Here is a 16,313-nt window from a genome sequence, read left to right on the forward strand (position 1 = left end):
ATTTTTTCGATTTCACATGTAAGATACAATGGTTTCCAAAGTATTAGAACAAATTTAAGAGAAGACATCGTTTACTCTATGTATTAGTCTATGGATCAGCATAGACAATTAACTGAATCTGCCAAAAAGCTTTTTGCTGAATTCAAGTGAGATAATATTAATCTTTTGAAAATTACTCTTAAGTGAGTTTGAAGATTGCAAAATTAAAATATATATTTTTTAATAGAAATAGAAAGACTTTGTTTTGTAGTTTTAGTGATAAGGAAAGACAACTCTAATGAATTTTTGGCATTTGTTTAATGGGTATTATTGTGTACCCTGGGAGTCTCTTGTGGTGTTAAGTATTGGCAGGTGTAGTAGCTATACATACAATTATTCTGAAATGCTGAGGGGAGGTTGGTTAGAGCAGTTGCTAGAGTGTTGGTTGCCCAAGATGAATGTCAAAAGTTTGAATCCTGTTTAAAGCTGTAAAAGGCGCTGTCCGGTCTTTCACGAAACACAAGCTAATTCCTTTTTTTCAGACTCAGAAATAATAAGGCATGAGACTAGAGTGCTTTAGTGCTTTATACTTTCATTTAACAGGCAGAGTTACACCCAAAGACTACTTTGTCATCTTAGAAAAATTGCCAGCCTTTTTTATGGTTTGCCTATGACAGCAATGTTACATAAGATAGCATGGTCAAACACGCCCGATGGCAATTACATAAGTTGTGGTAAGACATTCAAAACACAAAGAAAAGGATATAATAAGTTGCTAAATAAAGATATGCATATGTGACAGATACTGCATTCAAATATAGTTTAGGTTTTAAAATGTAGCCGATGATGTCTGTGTGCTACGGCCACCACAAAGCTATATTTTACCCCGAGGGTGGACATATATAGACACAGATCTTATTATAGTAAAGATGAAGTAAAGGATAATTTTTTTTCAAACAAATTTATACAAAATTTAAATATTTAGATACTTTTAAAGAACTAAAACAAGAATTGATCAATCAGCCTGTTTTAGAACAAAATAGGCATTGCCATGGTTGACATGCTCAACAAGTGGTTTTCTGCACATTGTGACACTTGGTGACAAGTGACATCTGGTTTTGACTCTACTCTATGAAAGTTGAAATGCCATGAATAGATAAGAACACAAAAACCTTTGTTATAAAAGTATAAAAACAGACATTGCTGTCACATTATGTTAAAGGTCAGAGAGGCAGTCCAGCTGAGGTCAGCATGCTGGAGCAGTATGGAGAACTGTGAGCTATAATCTGACAGCCCTACAAGACTGCAGTCCGGGAGCATAAAGCATGGCTCGACCAACAATGTCAAGGACAATCGCAGGTGACACCTTGAGATACGTTTATTTCCATGGAGGTATTGCAACTAGAAGGCTTGGCATAGCTCAACTCTATTCTAAACAGACTCTTTGTTACTCTAGCTTGAGTGACAAGATAAAAGAAGTGGATATGAACTTTATGGATAGCTCGAGGACTGCGTTTAGGAAGAAAAGCTTTGGAGAGCTATTGAGGGCCTTGACTGTTCTTAGCCTCTGCTCTTCTAATAGCCTGGTGACCCACAACCAGCAGGTATTTATGTTTATCACCTGCTGTCTGCTTCGGTAAAACAATTATACGGTAGCCTGTGATTCTACACGAAAGTTGCTGGCCTGTGAGGTTGTTACATAGGAGCGCTTCTACTGTACATATTCTACTGCGCTGGTTCAGAGAATAGACTGACGATGTGCAAATGCTGGATCAATGCCAGCTTTCCTATGAATCATTCTAGCCAACATTATAGTATAGAAAAGACCACCTTTGTGTTCTTTTCTATATTTGTGAATAGGTATGTACATATATATTGAAAATGTTTTTCAAATTTTTGAGCAAAGGCACCCGACTAGCGACACTGTAAAACAGATTTGTTGCGCCGAAAAATTTGACTTTCTAGGGAAGTTTTAGTCCATACATGAAAAAACCTGTTTCCTCACTCTGGTCTGCTCAAGTGGATGGTAACGTCTACTCAAACTCAGGCATCCTACCAGAGACCTCGGAGTTTGAGCACTCGCCTCAAGATCTTGACCATCCCCAATAATGTGCTTTTCTGCAACTCACCTGTGCTGGCTGTTGCCGGCCATTTGGCAAAGCCACATTTGATGTGCAGGTGTTATTGCATCCATTGCACCAATGATTACTGGGATAATAGTTGCTCTTACATGCCAGCACTTTTGTATTTTGTATATTTTATTTACAAAGTATATATTATAAAGTATATTTATTTATTTTATAAAGTATAAAATTTAAGTACATACAAAAAGATATTTTGAATTATTCAAATTCAATAGATTGATTTAGCCATTCAGTAGTTTGTCAGAGTTTCTAAATACAATTTGTTGTTTATCATTTTTATTTAAATTGCTTCTGTTTGATAATTTTAACTGGTGCTGAATAGAGTTAACAGAATGTATTGTATAAAAATTAAAAGAATATCTCATATCTATGCTTTTGAAATACGTTAAAACTTCTATTTGAACGCCATGATGCTCTATTTATCAACCCTTTCCCTATAGTAGTGCCTTATTAGAGGTGACGTTCACACAGAGACTGGCGTTGTATTTTTCAAACGGCTCGTCGGAGTTTTGGGAAGATAAATTTAATCATTTTACAGGTGAAGTAAATGTCGTCTATATTTTGCACGCTCCTTTGGGCGGAGTGACATTATCCCTTTTAGATGGGAGAAACCTGCTAACTTACCTCCAACTTGTCCTAGATCTCTAAATAAATGTGCATTGGGAAGCCGATAAATATCAAATGAAAGTTGGTTTTATTTGAGGTTTAACAGTACTTAATATTCTTTAAAATAATTTTCAACTCCACCTATGTGGAAGGTCATAAGAGACCTTTCTCTCAAAATGCCAAAGAATTATGATGTGAATATGAAATGTCTGTGTTATGCTCCCTTTAAAGACAGCGAGTTCAATCATATGTTATGATTAACTCTTCACACCAAGCAGGCATTGTAAAGGAGCTGGTCTATATACATCCCTAATACTACATGTATTATTGTACAATTCGTGTAGTACTCTTCATATGCATTCCTCAACCAGCTTACTCAACTCAACAAAACACTCACATCCGTGTTTCAACAACCCTAGTTGAAACTAAAAGTGCACTTGCTTCAAGGCAATTTATTGGAGTTGTCTTCACACTGACAAAGCGTATTTGGTATAAAACGAAAAACGGTAGTAAAAATGGCCTTGTCTCAGTTACTGACACAAAATTGGTGAAACGCTGCACATTATGTATGTCCATTTTTTATGGCTGTCATTGACGGAGTACAGGATGGAATTGACCAATCATATCTCGCAATGTTAATAGTGCCGAAAACAAAGCAAATGAAATGTATATCGATGTTGTATTTATCGGCTGGAAATGTTGAGACATTCTGTATAGTTGGAAATGGTTTGGTGTAGAGTCTTTTTAAAAATGTATTTCAAATCATAAACAGATTAGAAGACATTTAAACTCTATCACTCTGTGAAAAGACAACTCCAACAAGTTATCCTGGTGCGCCTTTGAAATGGAACTAGTAGCTTTATACAAGCACCCATGGCCTAGTAGTCTGAGTCACACGATCTGCACGCAACATGTTAGGGTTTAAGTATAAAAAAAGGCTGGTAGTGGTGATAGGAATGACATTCAATCTTAAATCACTCTCACCAGTTGTCGAGGTTCCCTTGTAACTGGACTCAGACATGTCCAGCCGAGATCACAGAGCAATTGTTTGTACAACAATTCTCTCATAAAACATGCACGGCCTCTGCTTGCAGTAAGCTAATCAGACATGTTATTCAATCTTCGATGGGCTACTCACACTAATTCATAAACAGTTCAATAGAATCAAATGGAGAAGTTTCCTTGCTGTTTAAACAACTAGTAATAGCAACTAAATCTTCAAGATATTAACAGATGAGCCTTGATTTCTTTTATAGTTAATGACAACCTTCCGAAAGATTCTCGGACGATCGCTTTACGAAAGGTTTATGCAACTGACGTTTTATGGCCAGTTTGTAATTGGGAAAGAAGAAAAGACTGTCAGACCAATCATAGAGCGATACCTGAAAGATGGAGTTGGACCAATACTCTATTACGCTTTGGAGGAAGATAAATCTGAAACGAATCGGTTAGTTTCCTAACGATGATGTTTCCTTGTTATCAATTTTCTATGCTTTTGTTATCAAAGTTTCACAGTGTTGCTATTTCTACTGACAGCACCTCCAGCACACATAAATACCTCTAAAGCGAGAGTTCACTGAGTTCATCATACATAAGGAATAACAGCTACTTATTCCTGTACCATGGACACCTGAAGACTCGTAGATTATAATCATACACAACTTAATATAATATACTATATTTAGTACCACCAATAATTTTTATTTAACCAAAATATTTGAATAGAAAAGTCTGTTTGAGCACAAATAGTCACACTTTTACACACTAATCTATTACAGAATAAACAGTAGGTACTTGTTTTACTGTAAATAGTTCAGTTTAAAGCTTTTACAATATTTATTTTTAAAATGTCTTTTTAAACATGTTCTTCAAATATCGCTTTCTTCTCTATGCACAGTTACTGCATCTCTAGAAGCAAAACAACAGAGTAATTAGTTCTGCTGACACTGTTGTAATACAGCAGCGCAGGAAGAGCTTGTAAGTCTTCATATCGATAGTAGTTCTAATGTTGGCACTGCTTCAGTTTTATCCTAAGTGTACCAGCAATTGGTTTGATATACCATTACAGATATCACAGTGAATGCATTCTTAGCTTATATAATTTTGGTTAGGGGCAAAATAAAACCAAAAAAATAGCCTAAGATTTTGTGGTTTTGGCTGACAGAAAGCTTCAAGACTAATGAAGATTAATACAGTGTTTGAGTAGATATTTATTGTGCAATGGAATGAGACAACTCCAAACCACGAATGACCTTTTAAAAATTTAACACAAGTCTATGTAAATACTATGCTCCAGTTCAATATAGCTAAACTACAGCAGCATGATGCTGATTTCATGATGCTGATGACAATTTAATTGATTCTGATCTAGTAATACCATCTTCTCTTTATGCCTAAAACTTGAGAATTTTTCTCTAAAAATAAGCTTGAATGTTGTCATTTGTATAAGTAACATAGATTCACAGGCTAAAAAGGTGCAGATTGTCAGGTAAAAGTAACCAATGGTCAATAGCCTTACATGTTCATCCTTAGGCATTGATTACTCATGAAGGACTGCTAACTCCATTGATCTGTTTAGGCCCTACATAAAATTATTTATATTTCTCTTGATATTTTATCATTTATTTTTGTTAAAGAAATTACATTGATATTCGTTGTAGCTTAAGCAATGACCCGTTTTATGCCCGAAATGTTGCTTCATTCAAAGAAGCGATTGATATAACAGCAAGGGCAGCAAAGACAAATGGATACATAGCGGTCAAACCCACAGCCCTTTGCTCTCCCTACCTTTGGGTAAAGTAAAGCACTTGTTAACATTCTTGCAGTCTATACAGAATACTTTATACTTTATCACACTTGCAAATATATATACGTATATATATATACGTATATATATACGTATATATATACGTATATATATACGTATATATACGTATATATATACGTATATATATATATATATATATATATATATATATATATATACGTATATACTTTATACTTTATCGCACTTGCAAATAAATATATGTATAATTAATATGTATCCTACTGCTTTAGCCTTCATCACATCTAAATCATCCTCTTGTTGCCAGTTGGAGTTATCTGTCTAGGCATGCATAGTTGATGCTATGCTTAAAACTCTGGTATATAGCGCTTCCAACTATTTTCTTTCTACTCATCTGTACCCTAATGTCATATACTTGCAGGTAAAACTGACAGAAGTTATACAACAGCGAACACAGCAGGTAGAGTCTGACTCCTACCACAGACATACAGAGTTTCTGTGTGGCTCCCAACCAGAGGGACTGACTAAGGTTGAAGTTCAGGAGCTCAACAAACTGGGTCAAAGGGCTGAAGACATCATAACGGTAGTGCTTTTTATGTTCATAGAGTGATCATACTGGCTGCAGTTTTCATAAAGACATTATAGCTATTCATATTGTTGGGCTAAATCTCTTGCTTCATATTTCATAGAGTGGTTGTTGCTACCTTTGATAAAATTGTTGTAGTCACTATGATTAATAAGTTAAATTTTTGTGGTAAAATCCATAGAGTGACCGTAACTGCCCAAATGATTGCACTGAATCATCTGTTGTATATCTAATAGAGTAAGAGCACAACTCTTCTCATGAAGGTGTCAAATTTTGCCTGGCAATGGCCAGGCAAAATTTGACACCTTGTTGAAAAAATTTGACACCTGCCTGGCCGCTAAACTATAATAAATTAAATTTTATTGAACTAAAAAGTATTTAAAGCACTCAGAAATAAATGCATTGTTAATTCTGTATAAAAAAATTTTTTTCACAAAAAAATATTTTCCTTTGTTAATGAAGTTTACGGAGCAAACATTTTCTCTAGGACTACTATTTTGTATCAAAAACTAGAGTGAAATAAAATACAGCTTTAGGTATTTTTTACCGTTTCTGTCAAAAGTATTCAGTGCACCCTTTGGCAAAAGTTATTTACTATTTGTATGCCTGTCAGTCCTGTGCACCATGAGAGATCGTCATGAGATATCAGTATGAGCATAATTATCCTATGTTGCAGTGAGGCGACAGAGAAGTGTAGTGGTTATTGTGCTGGTGTGTAAAATGAAGTGCCTGAGTTCAATTTTCATAAGAGGCTGTTTTTTCCTTCTCGCGGTTAGCGTGGCTTCGAATAGAAAAATGAATGAACACAGCTCTTATTGCAGCAAATATATCCAGACTGGAGTTGTTGGTACTTAGTAATAAGAGGACAACTCCTAGTTTCAGATGCAAATTATTTAGGGTGTGGCTAGTTTAACTTGTGCAATCCATAAGATACATTTCCACAGTCTATAGCTTTTGCTCAATCTTTTAAAAAGTTAAGTACTATCACTTTAGTTTAAAACAGGAGACTTCAAAATAATCTAATAACTAAAAGGCTAAACCTAACAAACTATCCTCTGCTTTATCATTAGAAACAACTATGGAAGAAATCTCAACATGCAAATCCGATTTGCAGTAGAGTATTTAGTCTTGCACAGTTTTCAAATGTGCTTCTGGGTATAATTTTAGCATCTAACAATGTATACATGTACATGTGGAAACGTTCTTCTAGTACATACTCTCAATTAAAAAAACAGTTTTACCCGAGTGTATGCAAGCCATCAAAAACATAACGTAACGTGAAGTTGACCTTTCTTGCTTCTCTAAGGTGCTTTAGAATCCTTTCTAGGATATAAATGCCAAAATATTGGAAAAATATTTATTGTTGGACTTACATGCATTTCATCCAATGCATATCCATAGACTTGGAGTTATCCACTCCATGCTATTATCAGTGATATATGGACAGCATAGCAATCATTTTGTCGCTGATCCTCAAATGAATCTAACAAACACTTTTATTACACACTAAATGCTTTAGTTGGTCATAGCCCGAGGTTGACAGGGAGTGAAACATTTAAATATGAAGATACTGGGCAACTTCTTTTGTTAATGCATGACCATGTGCGTTAAATACTACTAGTGGAATGCCCGGCTTGCACGGGTATAACAAAACAAAACAATTCAGCTTATAAAACAGTGACTGGTAATGTAGTCGCCTGCCGCTTGCCACTAGCCTGGCACAATGCCAATTGCTAAATTGAGTAAGCTAGTTAGTTATCCACGGTCGTTACTAATAAGAGCCGTGAGAACAAGCATGAAATTACGTTGTTCCGTAATGGAGATGGAGAGCGGTAGCGTATTTTCACCCACATAGCAACATATTTTGCCCAATGTATCCAATAATCTCGTGTAGCTGAATTGGTAAGATATTTTCCTGGCGAATGTGAGGCTCCGCGACCAAATCTTCTGCAATAATGATTCGTCATTCAAATATTTTAATAGCTATTGCTGGACAAACCGAAGCACACCTAAACTTTGATATTGATATAGATTGCTGGGCCTTAGTCAACTTTGATTTTATTAAGTATACCTTACCATAATATAACCGAAAAACTGCCGTAGCATGCGCTACCTTGGTTCAGCAACAATTGTGAAGGGATGTGCCCCATATCCGGAAGGAATTTGAAAGCACCCTATAATTAGCAGCCATGAATGAAACCTTTGTATATTTGAATCGCTGCCACTATCATTTCAATATCTACCTATACTTTTTAGCATGCAGCTCACTCTGGTGTGAGGGTGATGATAGACGCTGAACAGACCTACATGCAACCAGCAATACAGAGAGTGCTGGGAGTCGAGATGATGAACAAATTTAATAAGAAATCAGTGGTGGTGTTTGTCACCTACCAAACATATTTAAAGGTTGGTTCACAGGCTATTCAACCTCAACTCGGTCTCTTGAAATCCTGAAACAGAATTTTGGGATCTGGACTGTCGTTAGTGTAAACAATCTTACTCTAATCTTGTTATTTAAAACGAATAGGTACTGTATACCCGTGTATGCGCTAATCTCGTGTGAATCAATAGATATTTTTAACACAAAAAATTGCATTATTATAGGCATTACCCATGCAAAAGTCGATCTGTTATTCCAGAATATTTTGAAATATTCCAGAATATTTTGAAATATTTCAGAATATTCTGGAGTGTTTCAGAATATTCCAGAATATTTTGAAATATTCCAGAATATTTTGAAATATTTCAGAACATCCTGGAATATTCTGAAATACTCTGAAATAATTATATCAAACCTGAAACAAAGTTTTCTGCGTAAGAGCACAAAACATATCATTCAAAACTTGAAGTTCTTTACTTAATACAGCAAATAGAGTTCTTTGAGATGTTTAGATGAGGTCTGAGATGACCAGTCTATGGTGGCACACTAGAATGCGATTTAAGCGCTGCCTGTTCTCAATTGCGTGTTTGCTACTGCGTGGCTGGTACACAAACAAAAAAGCTAACAAAGATTGATGGTCTATCTGAATGTTCGTGCATTAGACTTTATTCAAAATTTACAGTCATAAAATTCGGCCTAAAATTTTCCCAAAAATATTATGTGTTGAATTCAAAACTGACCTATGGCAGTACAGCACAACAATCGCGGCTACCATGTTACACCTGATCGTACGGTTGTAAGCTTGTTTACTGTTAATATGTATAATTTTTGCAGGCATTTGATACTGATGATCACCATTTTTATGACTGTTTGTTAAGGCTTCATACTGATGTCTTTATATTGAATGTATTAGGACAAAGTTTTTTTTATATTCACATTCTAATCGATTCAGCAGCAACTTGTCCCCAAATATTGCTCCTGCATAAGTCGACCCAAAAATTTCACTCTAAAATCGTCTTCCAGCAATTCAACTTACACGGTAAATAGCAACTTTTGATGAACCTTGTTCAGGGAGCATTACAGAACATAGCAAGAGACCTTCAATACTGTCAGAGAGAAAACATCAAATTTGGAGGTCGAATTGTAAGAGGAGCTTATCTTAACCAGGAGAGAAATCTAGCTGAAGAGCATGGTAACTAGCTAAATATGTTCTATCATTTTATATGCATCTAGCCTCAGGACTTACCTGTAAAAGATGTATGATGGCATATGGAAGCCAATAACAGATCTGCTAACGCCACAAGCCGCTCATCAGCCAGCAGGCCGTATTACAGAATTGAAAAGTTGATAGGTATAACTAAAAAAAGAGGTTAACTTTCATATTGCATTGAGGCATGGGGCAATGCACCGCCCATCCATCTTACGAATTTAATAACATTTCAAAAGCGCATAAGGACCATTCACAAAAGACCCACCTCATCAAATCATCATCCATACTACCTATCAGTTCACTATATTCATACCGCATTATACTTTTAGCTCATCAAGAATTAAATTGTAATCACATCCCTCACACAATATATCAAACCCGACTCTCAAATTCCTGTCTAAATCTCCCACATTCTTCTCCCTGTGCAGGCCATTGCAGTGTGAATTACCAACAGGCCATTTTTTGGAACCAACTTTCTAATATTATAACAAGCATAGAGATGATGGTCAGTTTCAAGAAAAAACTCAAATTACATCTTTTAACAAGTGAATAAAACCTAATTACCCATAAACATTGACATAGATTACGAGTACAGGATGACGACAAGTCCAACACCACAACTACTGTAGCTATGCTATTGCGAATTGTGGGCTTCATCTCTCTTCCAGCTTTTTTCTTTTGTTTAACTACTTTTATTGATGAAAATAAATCACACAAAACAATTGACAAAATCATGTCAATGTTTTATTAAAAACATGAATTGTCTGGCTATTCTTGTCAAATTTATTAAAGGCCTTTCTCAGACATTGTAAGTGCATTTCGAGTTTTGTAGGATCAACATAAGATATCTATATCTACATACATGCCTATCAAACTCTGATCATCTGATCATCATGCTTGACACGTTAAACTGAAGAAATAAAATGTTCAGTAATAAAAGCCATTCATAAAACACTGCTATTCATGAAAAGCAAACTCCAAACATACAGCTTATGATACCGGCACCCTACCAACTGTGCCAATCTGACTACCAGCTGGTTCTGTAATATAATCATTACTATAATAAGAGTCGTGCTCTGAGACATTAAATAAATTCTCATGTGAGGGAAGAGGTATAATAGCAGATAGCCTGAGCTCCATGAGTTATTAATTGTTTATTTGATGTGCAAAAGCTGGCCCTTGTCCAAGCAATGCCGGGCTCAATCAGCAATCTTAGAACTAGAGTTTTTCATACAAGAAGTTGCTATCCACCAGGTTGGACACTCGAAAATGTATCTTTGGATGCATGAAGGACAATAAATTGCTCTTTATGAAGGACATTGCCCTCTATGAAGGACAATTGCCCTTTATAAAAGACATTTGCCTACTATGATGGACAATTCTTTCTATGAAGGACAATTGCCCTCTATGAAGGACATTGCCCTCTATAAAGGACAATTGCCCTCTATGAAGGACATTGCCCTCTATGAAGGACAATTGCCCTCTATGAAGGGCATTGCCCTCTATGAAGGACAATTGCCCTCTATGAAGGACAATTGCCCTCTATGAAGGACATTGCCCTCTATGAAGGACAATTGCCCTCTATGAAGGACATTGCCCTCTATGAAGAACAATTGCCCTCTATGAAGGACATTGCCCTCTATGAAGGACATTGCCCTCTATGAAGGACAGTACCCTCTATGAAGAACAATTGCCCTCTATGAAGGACATTGCCCTCTATGAAGGACAATTGCCCTCTATGAAGGACAATTGCCCTCTATGAAGGACAATTGTCCTCTATGAAGGACAATTGCCCTCTATGAAGGACATTGCCCTCTATGAAGAACAATTGCCCTCTATGAAGGACATTGCCCTCTATGAAGGACATTGCCCTCTATGAAGGACATTGCCCTCTATGAAGAACAATTGCCCTCTATGAAGGACATTGCCCTCTATGAAGGACATTGCCCTCTATGAAGGACAGTACCCTCTATGAAGAACAATTGCCCTCTATGAAGGACATTGCCCTCTATGAAGGACAATTGCCCTCTATGAAGGACAATTGCCCTCTATGAAGGACAATTGTCCTCTATGAAGGACAATTGCCCTCTATGAAGGACATTGCCCTCTATGAAGGACATTGCCCTCTATGAAGAACAATTGCCCTCTAGGGAGGACATTGCCCTCTAGGAACATGTTCATAATATGTAGGAATTTGGGGTTCCGTTATTTTTTTCATTCAATCAATGTTGTAACTAAATGTATGTACTAATTTTTGCTTCTAGTTATTATTCTATTAATTGATTAAATAAAGCTCGTAGGCTACGCACACACGCACACACGCCCACACGCACGCACGCACGCACGCACGCATGCACACACACACACATAGATTATTGTCATAAAATCAGTAATTTACATAGAAGATAACACACATTGAGCGACACGACTTACATAGTATATAAATAGCTGTCTTATTATAATATAGTTGATGTTGTACAGATTTGACTAAACTATGTAAAGTCTACAAGTTTTGATTCAATTTTGTTGTATTTTGCTGTTTTTAGGGATTATTAAAAACCTTTTACGCCAGCTTTTTTTAAACTTAAAGTTAAATTCAGAGACCTGATATTTAAAAAGACAGTTATATCTACTGTTGGAATAAAAATGTATAAAATATGCTAAAGAATGCATTGAGAACCAAACTACTAGCTACTACAAAGGCAGAAGTGACTTTAAAAAAATAAAATTGTTAGATAAGTTAATGTTTTCCCAGTTTGGGTTGTAATTTAAAATTGTATCAACAATTTGAATAAATTTATAATACAATAGCTGAGAAAAAGGTGTTTTTATATAGCAGAATTAAAACACTTTTTCTCAATTTGAAAAATAATGGCAATGGATGATCTTGTTGACAGGTGATGTGTGTGCGTGCGTGCGTGTGTGTTAATGACAGCAACTGACACTATTGACAGGTGACATGAGTGTTACTGACACCATATGACACTGTTGACAGGTGATGGGAGTGTTACTGATGCCAGATGGCACCGTTGACAGGTGATATGCATTTTACTGACCTACAACGACACTGTTGACAGGTGACATGAGTGTTACTGACACCAGATGACACTGTTGACAGGTGATATGAGTGTTAATTAATGACACTAGATCTCACCATTTAAGTGCATTAGTATTTAAACATTCTTAGTTTCAATGCTTTAAAATCTTTTCACGACATTAACGGGAAAGTTGATGTCGAGATCACAAGTACATGATTTCACTGGTGTCTATTATTATTATCTGACCTCACCTTGTCCTTAAATGCAGGTTATGAAGACCCAACCAACCCAAGTTTCTCAGCCACCTCACAAATGTACCACAATGTAGTACAGCTATTACTGCAAAGAATTGAAGATAGTCCGGGAGATACGGAAGTTATGTTTGCTACGCATAATGAGGATACATTGAGATTTATCCTCTCTTTGTATGTATATGTGTTTGTCGCTCTGACGTTAACATAATTCTCTTCTCTGGCATAAAACCAATTGTCGCTTGCATGAGTAATGATTACTGCTACTTGTACTATGCTAAGTGTTTTTAAAATATTACATCCTCTGTTCTAGAGCTATAAAGTTCACAAATCATTACATACAAACATTTTACTACTCTTCATTTGAAAATGCATAAAGGTACATAACGCCTATAACCACTTGGTTAGCTACTGCATTTTGTTAAACTATGGGTACTATAGACCTGATGCTTTGAAGCCTGTCACAGTAGTATTTCACATCTAGTCTTCGAAGTTGCATACAATTTTTTAGGTTGGAACTAAAGAGTTATTCAACAAACAACATTAGCTTTGGGCAACTCTATGGAATGTGTGAACATATCACCTTCCACTTGGGTAAGTATTGACAGAGTTTGATTCCAATGCTAGGCAGCAAAATGGTTTGCTTTGGAAGTATGTGTTTAGTACTTCGTAGCAGATTGGAGCTACCTTTAGTATTTCATAGCAGAGTAGAGTTACCTTTAGTACTTCATAGCAGAGTGAAGCTACCTTTTAATATTTCATAGCAGAGTGGAGTTACCTTTATTACTTCATAGCAGAGTAGAGTTACCTTTAGTACTTCATAGCAGAGTAGAGTTACCTTTAGTACTTCATAGCAGAGTGGAGCTACATTTTAATATTTCATAGCAGAGTGGAGCTACATTTTAATATTTCATAGCAGACTGGATTTACCTTTAGTACTTCATAGCAGACTGGATTTACCTTTAGTACTTCATAGCAGAGTAGAGTTACCTTTAGTACTTCATAGCAGACTGGATTTACCTCTAGTACTTCATAGCAGAGTAGAGCTACCTTTATTACTTCATAGCAGAGTAGAGTTACCTTTAGTACTTCATAGCAGAGTAGAGTTACCTTTAGTACTTCATAGCAGAGTGGAGTTACCTTTAGTACTTCATAGCAGAGTGGAGTTACCTTTAGTACTCCATAGCAGGGTAACCTTTAGTACTTACTGTATAGCAGCGAGTAGAGTTACCTTTAGTACTTATAGCAGGGTAACCTTTAGTACTTATAGCAGCGAGCAGAGTAACCTTTAGTACTTATAGCAGCGAGTAGAGTTACCTTTAAAAAATAACACAATAATACAATAAGCTACATCTGAATCATTTCTAAAACTTAAAAATAATTAAGTTTTGAACTTTTAGTAACAGACACAGCATTATAGGTTTTTGTCTGATATTGTACAATATGAGATTAAATTATGTTAATTAAATCATTGTATTATTATATTATATTGCATTGCACTATATGATATTATAGCATGTTATATTATACTGTTTTATATCATACTGTACATTAATATACTCTATTACTATCATGTTATTATATAACCACATTATGTTTCATTATGTTATATTATGCTGTAGTACTATAAAATGTGCTACATTGTATAATGTTATGTTATATTTCAATTTCTAGTATTATGTTATATTATTTATATATTTTAATCTAAGTGTTTTTTCTTGTATCTCTAGCTATATTAATTTAATTTTGGAAATCAAAAACTCTTTTCGCGCTGGTATTGTACTAGGAGTTACCGGTTACGCAGAAGACCGTGCTATCCACTTCACCACATGGCCTACTAGCGATACTATGGCACAATTGTTGACATATTTATTACTCTTGCTAATCGTTAATAATGCACACTTGCAGCGCTTGTAAAATATTATTAGTTACCACTAGAAGTTAGTATGCTTGAAGATCATGATTGCGTTAGAGATCATGACGCACAGCGATTATAAGCACAAGTATTCCAGGCTGTGACAGGGGGCTGAGTGACTTAATGGTAATGCGCTTGGCTTGACATTCATGGATCTACCAAATGTACAGATTTGATTTCTGTGAGATGCAATCTATTTTTAACGCTGGCTGCAGACGAACAGACACTGCTCTTATTATAGTAAATATTTAGACTAGCTTAAGTTACCCAAATTTATTGGGTAAAAAACTTAGTCAATGGCAACTACATTACTTGCCACTTTTTATAAGCTATTTTAAATTTTGAATGAATGCGCAGCATAAAAAGTAAGAAATGTTTTTCGACAATCTGTTTTAGCTATGCCTCGAGGTTTTGGATTTTTAAATTATGCATTAGCTGGACACACACAGAAATAAACAAATACTTTCATTTAAAAGTTAGAACAGTAAATGTTGATTAGAAACCAACTTTTACTGCAAAACTTTTTCATTTTATTACTTATGCAACGCCGGGCATTCTTCTAGTATAGTTTTGTATTGTATTAGATTAGTTTAAGTTATGTTATACTAAATCACATGATATTATACTATGCAGGACAAGTTGGGATACCAGTATATAAAAGTATGCCTTATGGAGAAATAGATCTTGTGACATCGTATCTAGGAAGGAGGGTCATAGAGAACAAGGGAGTCTTTGAAAAGGTTAAGAAAGAAAAAAAGCTACTGTCCAAAGAACTGGCAAGGAGAGTTTGGAAGAAAAACTGAAATGTTGGACAATCGTTCATGAAAAGGCTTTTGACTCAGCTATTCTAGTGTGATTCATAAAGAGTGTGTCTCTTTACAGCTGACCTTGACCTGACAGTACACTTATCACCTTTAACACAACTTATAAATATATATGTGACAAATATATAAATCATAAATATATATCCTTTGCAATCAAAAGGCTATGCATATAAATAACCAGAGTGATACTGTAATTTTCTGAAGAACATTACCAATTTTACTAAAAGCTTGTTGTAAGGGTCTACAAAAACCAGTTGATATAAAATACAACAATCATGGCCATAGCATGAGGAAGGTAGAAGGGGGAGTGCGGGCAGAGAAGGGGAAGCTAACCCTGACATCTAATAAATGTTCAAACTTTTCAATGCTTCACTAGGTTTTTAAAATGTCAGTTTATTTCAGTTTTTACTAGTGTAGGTGTTACGTGTATATTTTATTGAAGCAATGTCTTTGATTTATTGCAAATTTATATGAAGACCCATATAATGTATGTTTTTAATAAAGTCTACTGATTATTGAATTAATTAAATCTAAGAACAGTCCTACAGTGCTATAATCCTACAGTCATACAGTCATACAGTTCTACAGTTGTACA

At 35.5% G+C, this 16,313-nt stretch overlaps 1 protein-coding gene across 2 annotated transcripts; it reads left to right on the forward strand.

Annotated features, from left to right (window-relative positions):
- Positions 1 to 1,213: 1,213 nt before the first annotated feature.
- LOC137391295 (proline dehydrogenase 1, mitochondrial-like) lies at positions 1,214 to 16,049 on the forward strand. Of its 2 annotated transcripts, XM_068077722.1 has the most exons (10): positions 1,214 to 1,338; positions 1,436 to 1,583; positions 3,986 to 4,176; positions 5,390 to 5,522; positions 5,936 to 6,097; positions 8,357 to 8,506; positions 9,552 to 9,672; positions 12,997 to 13,153; positions 13,491 to 13,573; positions 15,528 to 16,049. In XM_068077722.1, the coding sequence occupies exons 2-10, from the start codon at positions 1,464 to 1,466 to the stop codon at positions 15,695 to 15,697; spliced, it is 1,287 nt and encodes a 428-aa protein (XP_067933823.1). In that variant the 5' UTR covers positions 1,214 to 1,338; positions 1,436 to 1,463; the 3' UTR covers positions 15,698 to 16,049. The 2 variants fall into 2 exon arrangements, with proteins under 2 accessions (XP_067933823.1, XP_067933822.1); XM_068077721.1 differs by having other exon boundaries at positions 1,221 to 1,583.
- The last annotated feature ends 264 nt before the right edge of the window (positions 16,050 to 16,313 follow it).

This window comes from Watersipora subatra, chromosome 3 (assembly GCF_963576615.1).
Source record: "Watersipora subatra chromosome 3, tzWatSuba1.1, whole genome shotgun sequence".
Classification (NCBI taxonomy): domain Eukaryota; kingdom Metazoa; phylum Bryozoa; class Gymnolaemata; order Cheilostomatida; family Watersiporidae; genus Watersipora; species Watersipora subatra.

Excerpts from the sequence above, each read along its gene's own strand:
- LOC137391295 (XM_068077721.1), top strand. The coding sequence starts at position 1,305 with ATGGCTCGACCAACAATGTCAAGGACAATCGCAGGTGACACCTTGAGA. Across the intron at positions 1,584-3,985 it reads TGGTGACCCACAACCAGCAG|TTAATGACAACCTTCCGAAA; the intron begins GTATTTATGTTT and ends TTTCTTTTATAG. Across the intron at positions 8,507-9,551 it reads CCTACCAAACATATTTAAAG|GGAGCATTACAGAACATAGC; the intron begins GTTGGTTCACAG and ends AACCTTGTTCAG.